This window comes from Astatotilapia calliptera, chromosome 19 (assembly GCF_900246225.1).
Source record: "Astatotilapia calliptera chromosome 19, fAstCal1.2, whole genome shotgun sequence".
Taxonomy (NCBI): Eukaryota; Metazoa; Chordata; class Actinopteri; order Cichliformes; family Cichlidae; genus Astatotilapia; species Astatotilapia calliptera.
The window spans coordinates 15,254,469-15,270,287 of record NC_039320.1 but is presented as its reverse complement, the minus strand read 5'-3'; the positions used below and the strand labels follow the sequence as shown (position 1 = coordinate 15,270,287).

The 15,819-nt window shown below is 38.5% G+C and overlaps 3 protein-coding genes across 8 annotated transcripts in view; 1 reads left to right on the top strand and 2 right to left on the bottom strand.

The window, feature by feature from the left end:
- The window catches only part of ccdc177 (coiled-coil domain containing 177), an 81,291-nt gene that overhangs the window by 33,571 nt on the left and 31,901 nt on the right, over positions 1–15,819 (top strand). Inside the window, exons 1-2 of one of the 4 annotated variants that reach the window (XM_026152110.1) lie at positions 2,533–3,382; positions 3,549–3,720. The exons of 1 other annotated variant lie outside the window; for it this stretch is intronic. In XM_026152110.1, the coding sequence (XP_026007895.1) occupies positions 3,685–3,720 (36 nt within the window). In that variant the 5' untranslated portion in view covers positions 2,533–3,382; positions 3,549–3,684. Of the gene's footprint in view, positions 1–2,532; positions 3,721–5,099; positions 5,161–15,819 lie in introns of those variants that run through there. 2 more of the 4 variants (XM_026152109.1, XM_026152111.1) reach the window with 2 other exon arrangements.
- The window catches only part of smoc1 (SPARC related modular calcium binding 1), a 56,191-nt gene that overhangs the window by 24,093 nt on the left and 16,279 nt on the right, over positions 1–15,819 (bottom strand). The window contains exons 2-7 of one of the 2 annotated variants that reach the window (XM_026152119.1): positions 8,187–8,349; positions 7,350–7,421; positions 5,340–5,458; positions 5,035–5,134; positions 2,475–2,525; positions 1,906–1,953 (exon numbers count right to left, since the gene is read on the bottom strand). In XM_026152119.1, coding sequence (XP_026007904.1) covers positions 1,906–1,953; positions 2,475–2,525; positions 5,035–5,134; positions 5,340–5,458; positions 7,350–7,421; positions 8,187–8,349 — 553 coding nt within the window. The remainder of the gene's footprint in view (positions 1–1,905; positions 1,954–2,474; positions 2,526–5,034; positions 5,135–5,339; positions 5,459–7,349; positions 7,422–8,186; positions 8,350–15,819) is intronic. The other variant, XM_026152120.1, reaches the window with a different exon arrangement.
- Positions 8,293–15,819, bottom strand: part of plekhd1 (pleckstrin homology domain containing, family D (with coiled-coil domains) member 1) — a 50,567-nt gene continuing 43,040 nt past the window's right edge. Inside the window, exon 14 of one of the 2 annotated variants that reach the window (XM_026152117.1) lies at positions 8,293–8,349. The gene's annotated coding sequence lies outside the window, so the exon portion shown is untranslated. Of the gene's footprint in view, positions 8,350–14,357; positions 14,375–15,819 lie in introns of those variants that run through there. The other variant, XM_026152118.1, reaches the window with a different exon arrangement.

Sequence of the window (15,819 nt, the reverse complement as noted above, 5' to 3'; positions counted from 1 at the left end):
GAGACTTAGAAGTTGTCGTGACTCCCTTGTTTTTGGCAGATGCAAATATGCAGCTCACTTTAACTACTAACCAAAACTACAAGTAATAAAATTGAAGATCACAGTATAAACGTTTATTCTTATTCATTACAGTTAAACACTGGTAAAATATTTGTGTCTCTGCTCCCACACTGAGGGCCAAATAAACTGCTGTCTTCAGTTTTCTTGGTAAATTATTAACTAAATATTTGACTTTCCTCCCTTAAACACATTAAATTGTGGCAATGCTAAAGTTCATATGGGTATAACAAAAATACAACAATTTAACTGTTAAGCAAAAACTAAAAACATTTCAAGTCCGTTTTTTTACATTTATAGATGTGATTATAAAGTTTTGCAACTCTGCCTATTAAAGATTCAAGAATGCTTTCTGGAAGTCGCCCTCTGTTATCACATGAAGACTTTTGAGTTTGCTATGTAGCCCACAATCGCACACTGTTTCAAAGTGGCAGGTGAGCAAAGCTTTTATTGGCGAGGTGAAAATACTCCTGCATTTCAATTCACTGTGACCATGTGCACAGTGCACACCTAATCTTTTCCCTCTGTGCAATATAGTAGACCTCCATGCTGTCAGTCAGATCCTATCAAGGCAAATTCAAACCCTGTGAATGATGAGCATGGTCGTGACTGTCATTTGCTGCCTTTGGATGGAAATTTCTGTCAAAAACTGCTGTTTGGTCTCAGGAGCCAGAGCCCCAGCTCTCATTCTCCACTATACTCTGCAGTGACGTAGAAGTTGATAGTTTGCTCCCTACAAAAGTCTAAAGTCCATGTTTATACACCCCTTGCAGTTAGAGTAGAACTGATTTCTAAAAACTGCAGCTGCATTGAAAGTAACCCAGGGGCACCAAAGAGGGTGACCTTGTAGGGAAAACTGGTAAAATTTAAAGTAGCTAAGCTTTTAGGTAGAGTTGCAAAACTTTAAAGGATCTCATGTAATGCTGTGAATTGAACTGCCTAGAATACTCACCCACATGCGGTATTGTAGCATCTGGAAAATTCCTTGGGAAATAATTCAATCAAAAGCAAACAACAGAGAAACTTTGATTGGAGATAAACACTAATGTTAAGTTCTTAAATCAGATGACATGTCAGTAATGTTAAAGAACCTGAGGTCAAACTGACCTATTCAGGTTGAACTGTAAATAAAATGCAGTAGTCACTGGGTCGGTCTTGGTGTAAACCCAGGTGAAACAAAGAATGAGCAGCAGCGTTTTTGTTTTGTTTATTAAATATCTCTCTTAATTTACCATACATGAGAAGTCTATGTGTAAACCCTGCTAGAGTGTGATAAGCATGTCAAAATAACCTGTAACTTACTGCAATTGTCAAGTGGTGTGAAACGGCATCGGCAGAGAAGCTTCGAGAGACTGCCCACTTTTTTTCAGTTTAAAGAAATTCCTTAAGATCTGTTTTCTGTGAGATTTCTGAAGCAAAGACCGATTTTTAGAGGCTCAGTAGAAAGTCTCCTCAGTGTTTCTTTAATTTCTTGAATTAATTCTATAATGTTCCATATTTTACCATTCCTGGAGGGTGGGGAAAAAAGCATAACTTGAGCAAAACCAGTCAAGATTTTGGACAGATTTGTTAAAACTGCTATGGTTAAAGATGAACTGTCACTTGAGGGATGCATTAGACAGTGGTGCATATATTTGAGATCTTTATAATAAATTCAGCATCATTTGCATCTTATAAAAGGGGGGAAACATCTCTTGGTGTTGTTTTTAGATTCCCTTTAACAGTGAAGGCCAGTACGTGTAAGTTTGTGTTCTTCACAAATGTTGACTTTGCATGGATCACATGGAGTAAAATCAGGTCAAAACACTTTTAGGGTACATGCACACATAACAGCAGATCACAACTCACCTTTTCTATCTGTGTTTGGTGGCCCTGGTGGCTTATCAGTTACTGACCCTGGGAAGAGGAAGAAACAGTGTAAACCAAAGACTAGACAGTAACAGCCAGTAAAGTTAAATTTAAAGGATTTGTCTTCAAAACTGTTTTTTTTTTTTTTGTTGTTGTTTTTTGAGCTGGTAAAATAAATAAAAAAATTACCAACTTACAGCAAGTAAATATGTTTTTATTTCTTTTAAAACAGTCGACACAGGAAACATCAGAAAAACCAGCACTCCTACTGATTACCCAATCCACTGGTGTCTCTTCTTTTGGTTAGGTGGACGAGTACATATTGTTAGTACTATGCATAATTTTAATACAGACCAACGCAAAACTGAATGATCTGCTTCATCTGTGGAAATTAAACATGAAAGATTCCAAGTTCTAAATGTCATTCTTGTTTGGTGCATGCAGGTATTTGGTGTCATGCGTGGATGCACGGAGGGCAGGGCAAAATTAAATGGTGCAACCAATTACAATAGAAGAGAAAAATGGGAGATTCTATTTTAAGTTAAAGCAACTAGAAGGAAATTTACTACCTGACAATCCACTTGTCCCAGCATGAGTTCCCATAAATTCACGGAAGTTTCCTGCAAATGTATGCGAGATGATTGATTTGGGTCACAGTAGACAGGTGCATCTGAGCATGTCAAAGGTTATTTGATTGGGAAGGTATAGTAAGGGGCAGATGAGCTGGGCATGTACTGTTAAACTTTAGTATCCGGAGACACCAGTGGGTTTATTGTGCCCAGATTCAGGCACCAGTGTCATACATACCTTTGCAAGAAACAATGAAGATATCGGATCTTATCCAGGACAGAAAGGAGACAGGTAGAAATTGTGTTGTGCAATAAACTACATTTCAGGATTTTAAAAAGAGTGTATTTAAACACGATTACACGAGAATGCACTTTCCAACCTTTGCTAAGTGTAACTGCTTTTAATTAATCTGTTATCTAGACTCAAGTGTCAACTTTATTAATGCAACTCGCTGGTATCTACAGACTGTGAAGCCATTTGAGTGCATTGTCATGTTCAAGAAACCAGTTCAAGATGATCTGAGCTCTGTGACATGGCACATTAATGCTTTGGAAGCAGCCATCAGGAGATGGTTAGACTGTGGCCATAAGGGGATTTATATGGTCAGCAAAAATAATTAAGAGAGGGTGTGGCATTTAAACTATGGTACCAAGTACCAGTTAGTACCAAGGGGCCTAAAGTGAGCCAACAAAATATCCCCAGCACTTACACAAATAGGGAAGAAGTACTCTTTTATGTTGTTTAGACCAAATTCTGACCCTATTATCTAAATGTCGAAGCAGAAATCAAGCAACACTTTTCCAATCTTCTGTATGAATTACAGTCTGTTTCCTATCTTTCCAGGCTGACAGGAATTGCACCGAGTGTGGGCTTCTGCTGCTGTGGCACATTTGCTTCAAGGTTAAAGGTGTTGTACATTCAGAGATGTTCTTCTGCATACCTTTGCTGTAACAGCAGGTTATCTGAATTACTGCTTTCTTATCAGCTTGAAGCGGTCTGGTCATTCTCTTCTGACCTCTGGCATCAACAAGGCCTAGAGAATTGCCACTAAGTGGATATTTGTTCTTTTTCAGACTACTACCTGTAAAGCCAAGAGATGGTTGTGCCAGAAGTTTCAGAAATCCTCAGACTGGCCCATCTGGCACAAACAAAATCACCTTTCTGCTTAATTCTGATGCTCCTTTTTAACATCAGCCAGTCATTTTGACCATGACTACACGCCTATATTCACTGAATTGCTATCATGTGAGTATACTGTATATCTAACAAAATGGCCAATCAGTGTATTTTGTATTTTTGGATTGTCAGAATGTCGTAGTTAAAGATATCATCCAAACTGACATCTTCACATTGCTTATTTTGTCAAACCAATCATCCAGAACAGATTTATGTCATATATGAACAGTAAAGCTCCAAATCCTGTAAGTTAAGGAACCGAACAAGCAAATATGATTTGGTGCAGCTCTGTTTTGGAGCAAATTCATTTTTTGCACCAGTAAGGTGAGGTTTTATTGTTGTAACGGGTGGATGGAAGTATGATCAATTTGTGAAGTTTTCTTCAAAGCATCAAACAGAAAAATGTGGCACAAGTTAGAGAGACAGAAAAGAGAAAGCACAGCAGATTAGGCAGATAGAGATCGATCAAGGAACTGAAGAGAAAAAGAAAAGGGGAGGTTTGGTTGGGGGTGCTTTGTCTGCTGAGCAGTTTCAGAGGGGCATGCGACCACTTTCACCGCACTTTCCACACAAAATTTGCACCATATGCTCTAGTGGCTTTGCAATCCAGCTCTGGCAAAGATCGCTGTGTATTATCTTCTGAGAGAAAATGATGGTGATTATCATAAAGTGTTCCCATCCAGGATGAGTGTGCAGAGCCCCGTTTGCTCTCTCTCCTCCAGCCTGCTGAGAGCACTTAGAGGTGGGGGGAGAGTTTGAGTGCCGAGAGGCCCCTGCATGTATGGCCATTAGCCTTCTCGTTGACCTTGCACCTGCTGTAAGCCACATGACATTTAATACACATGTGCCCATAGAATGGCTCGACATTTACAGACAGACCTTTTGTAACTGTCATCCAAATGCTGTGTTCACTCTTTATCCTCCATCAGGACTGGCAGGCTTCCTGAACATCATTTATAAGTTTAACTCTGTGTCCAGTAGTATCCTAAAATTATATAAAGCCTTTGAAAAAGAATTATTGCCAGATGTTTTTTGAATTATGAAAACTAGTTCACTTCCTAAAATGATTGACTGGCCCCAAAACCCAGTGACTTGGCTTCCAAGCACGCTTGCCTGCAAGATCCAGCAAACATAGCCACCACTATCATGTCTAAAAGCTTATTTTTCTGTTTTTCATACCAACAAGGAATTGTCAGGAAACATCCAACCAACTCGGATGCTTTGGTCATGCAGACTGTTAAAAATACTCCGAAGTAGAGCTGTTCAGGTAACACAAATAATTAACCATCACTCGTATGTGCGGTAATACAACAGATGTTTTAAGATGATTTGGAAAAGCTCCTCATCAACAGGTTACCAACTTGATTCCCCCCTATTTAGTACCTGAACACACTGGGGTCCTGTTGTGCACAGAGGAGCCACTCACTGGCTTGCCATCACTGGTAACACACCAGCAGTAACCGGTCAGAGTATGGCACTGGACCTGCAGAGGCAAGACACATGGAAGAGGTAAAACACATGAGAGTGTAAATAAAGAACAGGGGGTGGACTTTTCTGTCAGTGAAGAAAAAGCTCAATTTTGGGGTGATCTGAAGAGGGGGGGTACACATGAGACTAATGGAAAGAGAAAGATGAAGCGTGAAAGATTTAAAAGGGAAGGAAAAAGCCGCGGATGATTGGATACGGACCTGGGCAAATGTTCCATCTTCATTGCATTCTGGGATGAACATGGACTCTGAAGACTGAGGTCTTCTGGCTTGCTCCAGAGCCTGGTTCCTCTCAACACGACACTTGGACTGTCCTGCATCTGAAACGTATTGAAAGGACCTTCTGTTCTCAAACACTGCATACAAACCTCCAGCACTGTTTTTATGTAGTGAAGACACATGTTCTGTGCCAGTAACACTCTGCTCACACCTGTAAATACAGACACAGTTTACTGCTGTGCCTTGCTCAAGGGCATGTTTTGACAGGATGGGAAAACAAACATAATTTTATTACTTTCTTCTCAGTTTTGATTTTTAATCTGACCCTTAAAACACTTAATCAAACTTTCAGCGTGTGGTTTTTCACAAATCTGAAAAAAAAAGCTCCAACCATAATAAACCTGCAGGTAGCTCAACTCTAGAGGAGGCAGAGACTTTTTAACAGTCTTCAAAAATACTAAAACAACACATTCCTCAACACTGACCACTGCTAGTGCCAGATGTAGGCTATGGATACTTCATTGTTAGTGCTGAGGAGTGCGTCATGTACTCTACATGGATATTTGGAAATGTCAGTGGAAACTGTTCGTGCAGCACCGATGAGCTTGTCCTGCTCTCGAGGCACAGAGATGGAGGTGGCTTTAAAGGTCAGAGAATGAAGTGGGCTTCACACCAGCTGTTCACTGGTTCAAACTCCCGTCAGCGACTACTGTTTTTATTGCACTCAAAAATCCTGTGGACATGAGTTCATGTTCAACCGTTCATGTATACACAGTCACACCAGGGAGCTGACCAGTCGACCACGGTCCTCCACTTTTAACAAATATTTTTCCTGGATAAATAAAAGTTTGAAAAAGTCATCTCTGGACCTGAGTAGAGACAGACATGATGTCTCCTTTAAGCATAAAAGACTGACAGGGCCAAAATAGGGTGGTGATGTCACTGAGGAGGACAGCAATGCATGAATTTATAAATGAGACTTGTATTGTAGAGAAAATGCAGATAGAATATTGTAGTGAGACATAAAAGCAACCCCAAAATCCAACCTGAATACGTCTGATTTATGTAAATGTAAAAAGAAAGTCGAGCCCAGCAGTCGTTTGCAGGTTGTCGTCTCGTGCTTGTTAGCTGTAACAAAGCCGAAACACAGTGTATGGACACAGACAAATCTCCCTTTGAGAGACTTTGAATGATGCATAATGTGTTGATTTTAAAGCTAAATGATGAATAAGCAGGTCTGCCGGTTGAATCAGCCACAGCTTTGTGCTTGTTGTTGTTTGCGGTTGTTTGTTATACTTGTTAGCAATTTATAAGCCTCGTATTCAAATTAATCTGTTGTGTTTAATCTGAATCTCACGCACATTTCAACGAGACTTTGCCTGGCTTTGTCGTTGTAAACAAGGATTGGTTCACAAACTGCCTGCCTAAATAAAGCAGCATTTTCATTACAACAGAACAGGCCTGCTGCATCTGCAAAGACTGCGTGAGCTTTGCCCAGCTTTCCTTCCCTTGGCACAACACTGGTATTATGAAACAAAGCCACATATTACCACACAAAGGGAGTCAGATTCACTCCAAAAATGGATTTAGTCGTACTGCTGTTTTTCTAATGGATAGAAGGGGGTCTGGAAAAAAGGGGGCTACGATGCCCGGTTCCAATCTTGACTTTAGACCTATCAATCTCTGCCGTTGCTGGGTGGCTGGCATCCAGAAACTGAGGAAGTGTGTGAGCCTGGTCTGTAAAAACTTACATAGCTACACAGAGGCAGAAAATTAAAGACATCTTCTCCATTTAGTTCCACTTTTCCCAGACTTTGAGTTGTGGCCACAGGCTGCAGTTACTTAAATATGCTATTTAAGATTCTAATAAATTAATTTTATTGCTTTTTTCATTTTTATTTTATTGCTTTTTCAGTGGCCATATTAGGTTATGATGAATTCTAAAACTGCATTTTAGGTTGTGTGCGGTGTTTAAGGTGTCACAGTTCTTACCTTTGAGCTCCACGTCTCTCCCTTCAGATATAGCAGTTGGTGCTAGAGCCACTGGCAACACCCAGTTTTTACCTGAATGACAAAAAGGTCACAGAGTCTGTGTGGTTTTGGCTGTTGATGCTCTTTTTTGTACTCTTTCAGGTACTATTTAGAGTCGAGTACAATACAAAATCTCTGTACACCTTAATGAGCAACAGGTGTGACAAGGAAAACTTAAATAAACTTAAACTAAATTAAAATCTATTAGAATATTTCAAAGTATCAAAAATCTAAAAGTACAAATCCAGCTGTATTGTTTTGACATTTCAGACCAATGCAAACTATCTACCATGGCAATGCTATAGTACACCATGTGTTTTTAGGGTGATTTTCTTTTTGATCCATTTCCTCTCCAGCCCTAGATACAGATTCAGAAAATGAGCAAAGCATCAGTATAGGTAGGCCAAGTTAACCTCAACTGCAATCCCACAGGTCAGCTAATCTTAGTACAGAGTCAGTTTTTTTATCCAACCTAAAGTTGCTATGCACCTGCAAGCTGCTTTGCAACCAACCTTCATCCCAACACCTCTCATTAGTGCTGTGTCTGACTTATTATTGTACCTGTTGTGTGCCCGTTGATGTATGTAAATGCATGTATGACTTTTACTGATAGCTGTGGACTGTTATGTGTGAGAAATGGATTGTGTAAACACAGACATCAGGAAAACATTCATGTAAACATCATCACTTTTTACATTTATAAAAAAAACAGATAAATCCTACATCTCAATTTTCTTGAATGCACCCTGAAAATAGCTCCGTGTATCTGCACAGAGTTGACCAGAGTTTAGCTCTCACCTCGACACCGGCCTCTGTGTGCTAATGTGAGTGTCTTATCTTTGCAGCGCGCCTTCTGCAATTCACAGTTGCTGTCATAGCTCCGCCCGTCTGAACCACACACCGGCTTCCCCGTCCGTGAGCAGGTGATCCCACAGTCCCTGTCTCTGTCTCCAATCAGCCACTGCAACAACAAATACAGCAACATGTTAACATAACACTGGTGCAATACACATTTAACTCACTTCAGATTTTATATAATGGGACAGACACATTTTGAGATTAGGGACTTTGGAACTTTTTTGTCATCCCTTGAAAAATTGGTTTGTTCTTACTTTTTGGCGTCTTCTCTTTCTAGCTCCCCTATGTCTGAACAAAGGCAGCATTCAGCTGAATCTGAGGTTATGCCAAACTAACGTACAAATTGGACTCACGGGTCACTTGCCTATTTTGCTCAAAACATTTCTGTTTTCTCAAACACTTGTCAGCTGCTGCCTTGCTTCTTTTTTTTTTTTTTTTAAGCCAACATGACAAGATTGTTTTGCACTGAAGCTTGACCTAGAGGCTAATTTATGTAATTGATCTTTGGCTGAAGACAGGTTCAACCTTGATTAAGTTTCAAAGTAGCCAAACCACACTCTCCAATAGGAATCTTTCTTCCCCTCTCCCAAGATCACTCATGATCTATTAGTGAGTCAATTATACTGTACTGTTGGAACACGGCCTTCTTTCTGACAGCAGTAATGGTCCTTGGCATTACAGCTGCCTCAGATATATTTAAGCTCTAAAGGATTTCAGGGAGTACAAACTTTGCCAGAAAGATGGAGTTTTGTGTTAGTGAGTGGAGAGAGTAGGTGTGTACTGAGCAGCAACAGTCCTCTGCTATGAGAAGTGTCCCAGTTGTGTACCTGAGCCAACTCTTGTTGAAATTATTTTCAGTATTCCAACATGAAAACACAAGAAGCAACTGTGTCATCTCGCTAGTGATGATTATGCTTTTTTTTATTCTAAACATGTGTTTTATAAAAGGTAAAAAAAAAAAAAAATAAAGAAAATAAAAATATCCTGCAGATTAAAACTTTTATCAAATGTGTTTCATACCCAAGGTCTCAAAAGTGACTAGAAGAGATCTAGTTGAATCCAACAGAGCATCAAGAGCAGGTACTTTACCAAAAAAAGGACACAGTTTTCCAACCTTCACTTGCCAACTCATATCAGACAATCTGAGGCCATTTGCGAAGTGATCTACATTGAGCTTTCATGCTTCTCTCATTGTAACCTCCCCCCCCCCCCCTCCTGGCCCCAGCCTCCAACTTCAAAACGGTTTTTTTTTTTTTTATTATTTTGAAAAACATTAAAAAATGTTGCTTGGAGACAGATTTTCTCTGAACGTCTAATCAGAAAGACATGAGCAAAGGGTACATTGTAACTAGGCCAAATTTCTGATGTCATGAATGAGCTGGTAGACAACTGGATCTCATATACACACCAGACGTTTTCATCAAACATACTCTAAACTCCTCTGTGGCTTTGAATTAGTGTTACTCTTGTTATCAAGGAGTGAGAACCCAACACAATCATCATCTCTGAAGTCTGTAACTTTCTGTTTATTCTGCCTTTAAAAAAACAAGAAACTGCCAGTACAATCAGACTTGAAATATTTTCTATTGACAACAGCTTCCTAGGAATTTTGACTTATGTATACCTTAACCTTAATCTATTCTAGATGACCTGTATTTATATAGCGCTTTACTAGTCCCAAAGGACCCCAAAGCGTTTTACACAACCAGTCATCCACCCATTCACACACACATTCACACACTGGTGATGGCAAGCTACATTGTAGCCACAGCCACCCTGGGGCGCACTGACAGAGGCGAGGCTGCCGGGCACTGGCGCCACCGTGCCCTCTGACCACCACCAGTAGGCAACGGGTGAAGTGTCTTGCCCACGGACACAACGACCGAGACTGTCCAAGCCGGGGCTCAAACCAAAAAATAGGCATCCCTTGACACATGCTGGTAAAACCTGAAGCATCACTTCAGCCACAGTGGCAAAATACTCTTGCTACTTGAATTTTATATTCTTTGTCATATTCTGGCTGATATTTCATTCTTTTTAGTGACCTGGAGAGAAAACGGGATTTTAACTTGTTATAACCTGCAGCACAAAGCCAAAACGCGGTGAGTAAAATGAGACGCAGGTCAGAAAATCATCCATTTGCAGTCTCTGTGGTTTTTTTACTTTACAAATACCAAACGATCGTTGCCAGCGCTGACAGCTGTGACAGTCAAAAACATTAATTTTTTAAATCTCAACATTTGAATCCAAAACTGAGTCCCAAATTCAAAAAGCAAATTATCTGCCAAGTGGTGATTTAATATCACCAGTATCCAATGCAAATGAACTAGTTTCAAGACTACATGGCTCTTTTTTTTATTTATAATAGTGACGACTATTGAGTTTTTCTGGCTTTTTTTTCCTTTTACAATCATTTTACTTCACTGCAAAATATGTAACGGTGCACAAAAAAATCACCTTTTATTACTAAATGTGACATTAATTAGATTGTTTGGACATTTTTTAGACTTACTATCATGGAAATAATCCTACATTTAGATACTTCATTATCTGCAAAGATAATTGGATTTTTCTTGAAATATAAAAAGATACTCAACATTATTAGCTAGATAAATCAGAAGCCAAAGTAAATGTCCTGAAACTGGAAGGTAACAGATTTAACCCCTCAAAAACATTGTCTTGTATTGAACGTCTGAACAAAGGCAGAAATGTTAAGTTTAATGTTGATTCTTCCCATATAGAAGAAACTTAATACAACAAGGTAAAGTAAAATTTAAACAAAGGGATTACTACTTCGGCAAGACACAAATACAGATTGCCATGCTGTAAAAATACCCCTAAAACAAGGCAGAGAGTTTAACCTGATTCCAGGCTTGGCACTGAACCGTCACAGAGAAGCTCTTGTCAGATAGTGCAGAGTGAAACTAAATCATGACGTACCTCTTTAGGAGAGCGTGCAGACAGGGAGAAAAACGTGGCACATCATTCCAAGTTTTAACTTGCGTGTCTTCCTCTTGGCTTTGGTCAAGGACAGCAATTATTCAGTAATTGGAAAAAAGCATGTATCTGCATTATATCACGTTTTATTTCCAGGCTAACCAGACATATGACTATTATTCATTATCCAGGTAGAGAGCGACCATGTCAACTTTCTTTTTAAGCATTAGCAGAGGAGAGAGCAGTTACTTGTTTCTTCCACAGGAGAAATGATTAAAAATAGTCAACTAGCCTGAGCCAAACGACTGTGGATGGAAAGCAGTTTGTCTGTGTGGTGAACTGTTAAACTGGTACATCACCATCCAAAACAAACCATTTTAAAAAAGTGATTTAGCTCTATCCGACTTCTTCTCCAGGTTATGAGCCAAAGAGTCCGGCCTCTGCCCACAGACTGACCTGTCCTCCCCTTCACTGACTCACAAACTTACTCTACCTCCACTGTCATAATAAAGCATTGGGACAGCATTGTCTGGTAGGTGGAAATAAACACTTCTACCATGTCTCCCACAGTTCTTACTCATACCGTCCCACCCAAACACTCGCCTCTGGTAAAGGTGAAACAGACACTCAAGGAGATCATGAAAAGTTTCCCAATTTATAGTTGAGAGTACTTTTAATAAATGGAAGATTTTTTTTAATAAAGTACTTTAAAAGGGTAGGAAAGCATTACTCAAGCAGTCACTGGAACATTTTACCCATTGTTTAGCTTTCAATGTGACAGCATATAAATTTATCAAGTGTGAGTTATTGTTCTGTATGTTTCAAGTAGTACTCTTGAAATTCTAAGATAAACTAAAAGCACATCACAGAGAGCAATGTTGTGATGTGTTCTTTCTCTCTTAGAGCTTTATCTGCATCACAGCGGTGTCTTCACAGTAACCTGTTAAGTAGTTTGTGAAATATATTCCTGGAAAGTTAACATAAGGTATGTAACAGCACCGATCAGGCCAAACATTTAAATAGCTGACAGGTAATGGTCCCGATGCAGTGTAAAGTCCTGCTCGGAAACCATTAGTCCAGACATTCACTAACTTTAAAAACTCCCCGCATACCGATCTGATCAAGCATCTACTGGATGCACCAGAACAGGCCTGCAAACACTGGGACTCAAAGGAAACATCATCAGTTAACTTGTCAGAGTGACTTGAAATGATTGATACCACTCTCTTGTCTCTGCGCCACGAAGCCTCAGCCAGCAGCTGACTCGTTACTGATGAAATCCTTTTGATAAGTTTTGTACTTTGTTTCCTTTTAAATTAATATTAATTACTGTTTCACAGAACCCTGAAACGCATAACTATATTTGGTAAAGAAATGTTCAAGAGGGCTGTGCAAAACAAAATCTTGACCCAACCCTTATTTTTATATATATATATATATATATATATATATATATATATATATATATATATATATATATATATATATATATATATATATATATATATATATATATATATATATTTGCTAGGAAAATCAGAAATAGGTGCAAAGGTTTACTGAAACGTGCAAACTGTTTCAATAAATGTGTATAAAAACAGACATTGAACAACTCTAACAAGCCTCATTTCCTTTTACACAGTGTTCAGGAATAGTTCTTCAGGCTTTTTGAAGGACATTTCAAAACTCTTCTTTGAATGCTGGCTACCTTTTCTTACATTCTGTCAAGAAGTTGAGTTCTGGGCCCTGGAAAAGTCAATCCTTCACTTCAACTGTTCCAAGGTATACTTTTACTGCACTGTCAGTGTGTTTGGGATCATAGTCACGCTGACACTGGTTCACACCATAAAATCTGTGCCTTTTTTATGCTTGAATGATTCACAGGTCAGTTTGTAAGTGGCTTAACAAACTCAAAATACATTCCTCTGAAAATGGACTGGACTGGCTGAAAAAGCAGCCAATGTCCAAAAGTGTCTGGCTCCTTGGAAACAAAATATAAAGAAATGAGGTTCAGCTCATTTCTGCACTACTGCAAATTAAAACAACCACCTGAAAAATATCTAGCTTAACAGAGAATGATGAGTCAAACCCTTTGGAAAGAAGATCAAGTAGTCTGTAGCATGCTAAACTCTTTCCAATCTAATCTGAATACTCTGCTTTCTTTCACAGTAACATCTCAAACTGCGTCTTAAGGACACTCTGCAGCGGCTCTGATTTTGATTCCTCCACATTTGTCTCACTATAAACAATGTGAATGTGCTTCACATTTAAATACTGCGAAAAAAGCAGTTAATGTTACTTACTTCTTTACTTTAGCACTAGACAAAATTTCTGCCTTCTTAATCTTTCCTTTACTCTCTGGCTTACTGACTATTATCTGAGCTGACCTGAAGTGATAAACCCCACCCATCACACAGCCTGAAGAAGTTAAAAAACAAACATTTAGAGTTATTTTCAGTCACTCCCTGACCCAGGACTATGTGACAGTGATCAGCTGATACAGTATAAACCAGGCTGACAGGACCTGGCATTATCTCCTGAGGAGAAACAGCCCCAACTGTTAGGCCCGTAATGGCTGACACTCCATAATCACAGCCAAACAAACACATCTACATTAAACAGGCTAACATATAACTGGAGCTGTTAAGGAACAAGCATAAGTCAAAGTAACATTAATTACATAAATCTTAATTACCTAAACATTATAGTGTAACAGGCAACACTAAAGGATTTATAGAGCCACATTCCCAAACAACATAATGGAGTGAAATAACGTAACTTTAACAACCACTCAGAGGCACTTTCTTTAATGTCCAAACAGTAGAACTAAAAGAAATGCATATTTTATAAATCTCGTTACACTATGAAGATGCGAGATCCTGCTTTTCCTGATGGACCACCAAAGAGATGAGGTGAAAGATTAGCTGGAGGTAAAACACCAGGGGAGTTACACGATGGTTTGGTACTGATATCTTGACCGGGAAACAATGAGCATTGACATTCTCACATTTAACAAGCCACATTCCGCCAACACACAGAAGTACACAAGCTCACACACGCATCGAAGTCAGAATAACACAGATCCCCGAGCGCTCTCTCCACCACTCGTAAAATAAGTGAAATGCAACCCCCATTGTGCAACCATTACAGCATTAGCAAAATGGTCTTTTTTACCATCACTGGCAGCTAGTCTGTTCCACTCCAACCCGCCGCAATGGAAAAAGAAGAAAAATATGATTAGAAAATGATCATTTTTATAAAGAGTAAAAAGTTGGCTACACTCTAAAAACTATTGTTTAAGCTCAACAAAAAAAATTAACGCAACAGTTTCCATTAGTCTTTTTGAGTTATGATAACTTATGTTGAAATTAGATTGAACCAACAAACTATATTGAGTTACGGGAATTAAATTATCCTCCATAATCAAAGGTGATTTGAATTACCATTTACGTAATATTTGGTAGCTTAAAAACATATTTTTAAGTTGTTTACTCATAAAAATTATGTTCCTCCAATTACTTTTTCCACATTATTTGAAATGATTTTTAAGTGTTATGTAATTAATTACAGCAATTACAAAAACAATTTTTTAAAGTTCATTATTTAAAATATTAAGTTGCTGATTTTCATCATTATTATCATCATTTTAGCTTTCTCTTATTTTTTTTTTTATTGTAATAGCTTTTAAGAAAGGAATTCATTCAACATTTTTTTTATCAAATAACTTTTTTATTTTTTTAACAGTAGGCATTTCAACACTTTGTATTTAAAAAGTGAAAATAAACCAGAAATTTAGATTTATACCATCACAGCCAAGTTATAGAATATGCCTTTATGTATTTAACACCACAGAAACAAATGTGTTCAATTGGTAAAAAATCTACTTAGAAAACATTTTGTTGCAGTAATACTTCCATGCAAGTGTTCAGTAAATGTTAACTTTCAATGCCTACCAAACTTTACAAGATCTTGCATCTTTCTATTACACAATGTAGCAAACACCTTTAAGATCAATTTTACACATACAGGATTCAAAACAGTTAACAATTTTTGAAACAGAGTCAACATCTTTAACATAATGATGGTTCCATCAAGGTCAAGGAACAGCTTCTGAACAACTTCAAAAGTATATTTGCATTAGCTCAGATTGAGAGCATATATTATGCCCATGAGCAAAACACAGCACCTTGGGAAATTCTGGCCCTCCATTATTTTTGTTTCCTCCACCACAATGGTTGCAGTCTTATGGTTAGATCCAGGGGTGTACCGGTCACTGATGATGGCAGTTTTCATCACCTGCCTTAAGTTCTTTGGTGTCCTTGTAAAGCAAATTTTAAAAAATAGGTTAGTGAATTATAGATTAGACTTTTATACTTACTGAATCTTAATGAATTCAGATGATCAATGGAACACACACACACACACACACACACACACACACAATGCTGAATTACTTACACCAAACTCCATGAAAAGGTCCTCGTCCTTCTCTCCAAGGAAAGTGATAAGGCAGCAGATGGCTACTTCTCTGCGTGTTTCAATTGTATTGTGCTATTTAAGAAAAAATAAAGTGTGAGTATAAAATACATGGGTGACTGCCAACAAAGTGCATTTCAAAGCTACCCAAAGTCTAAAT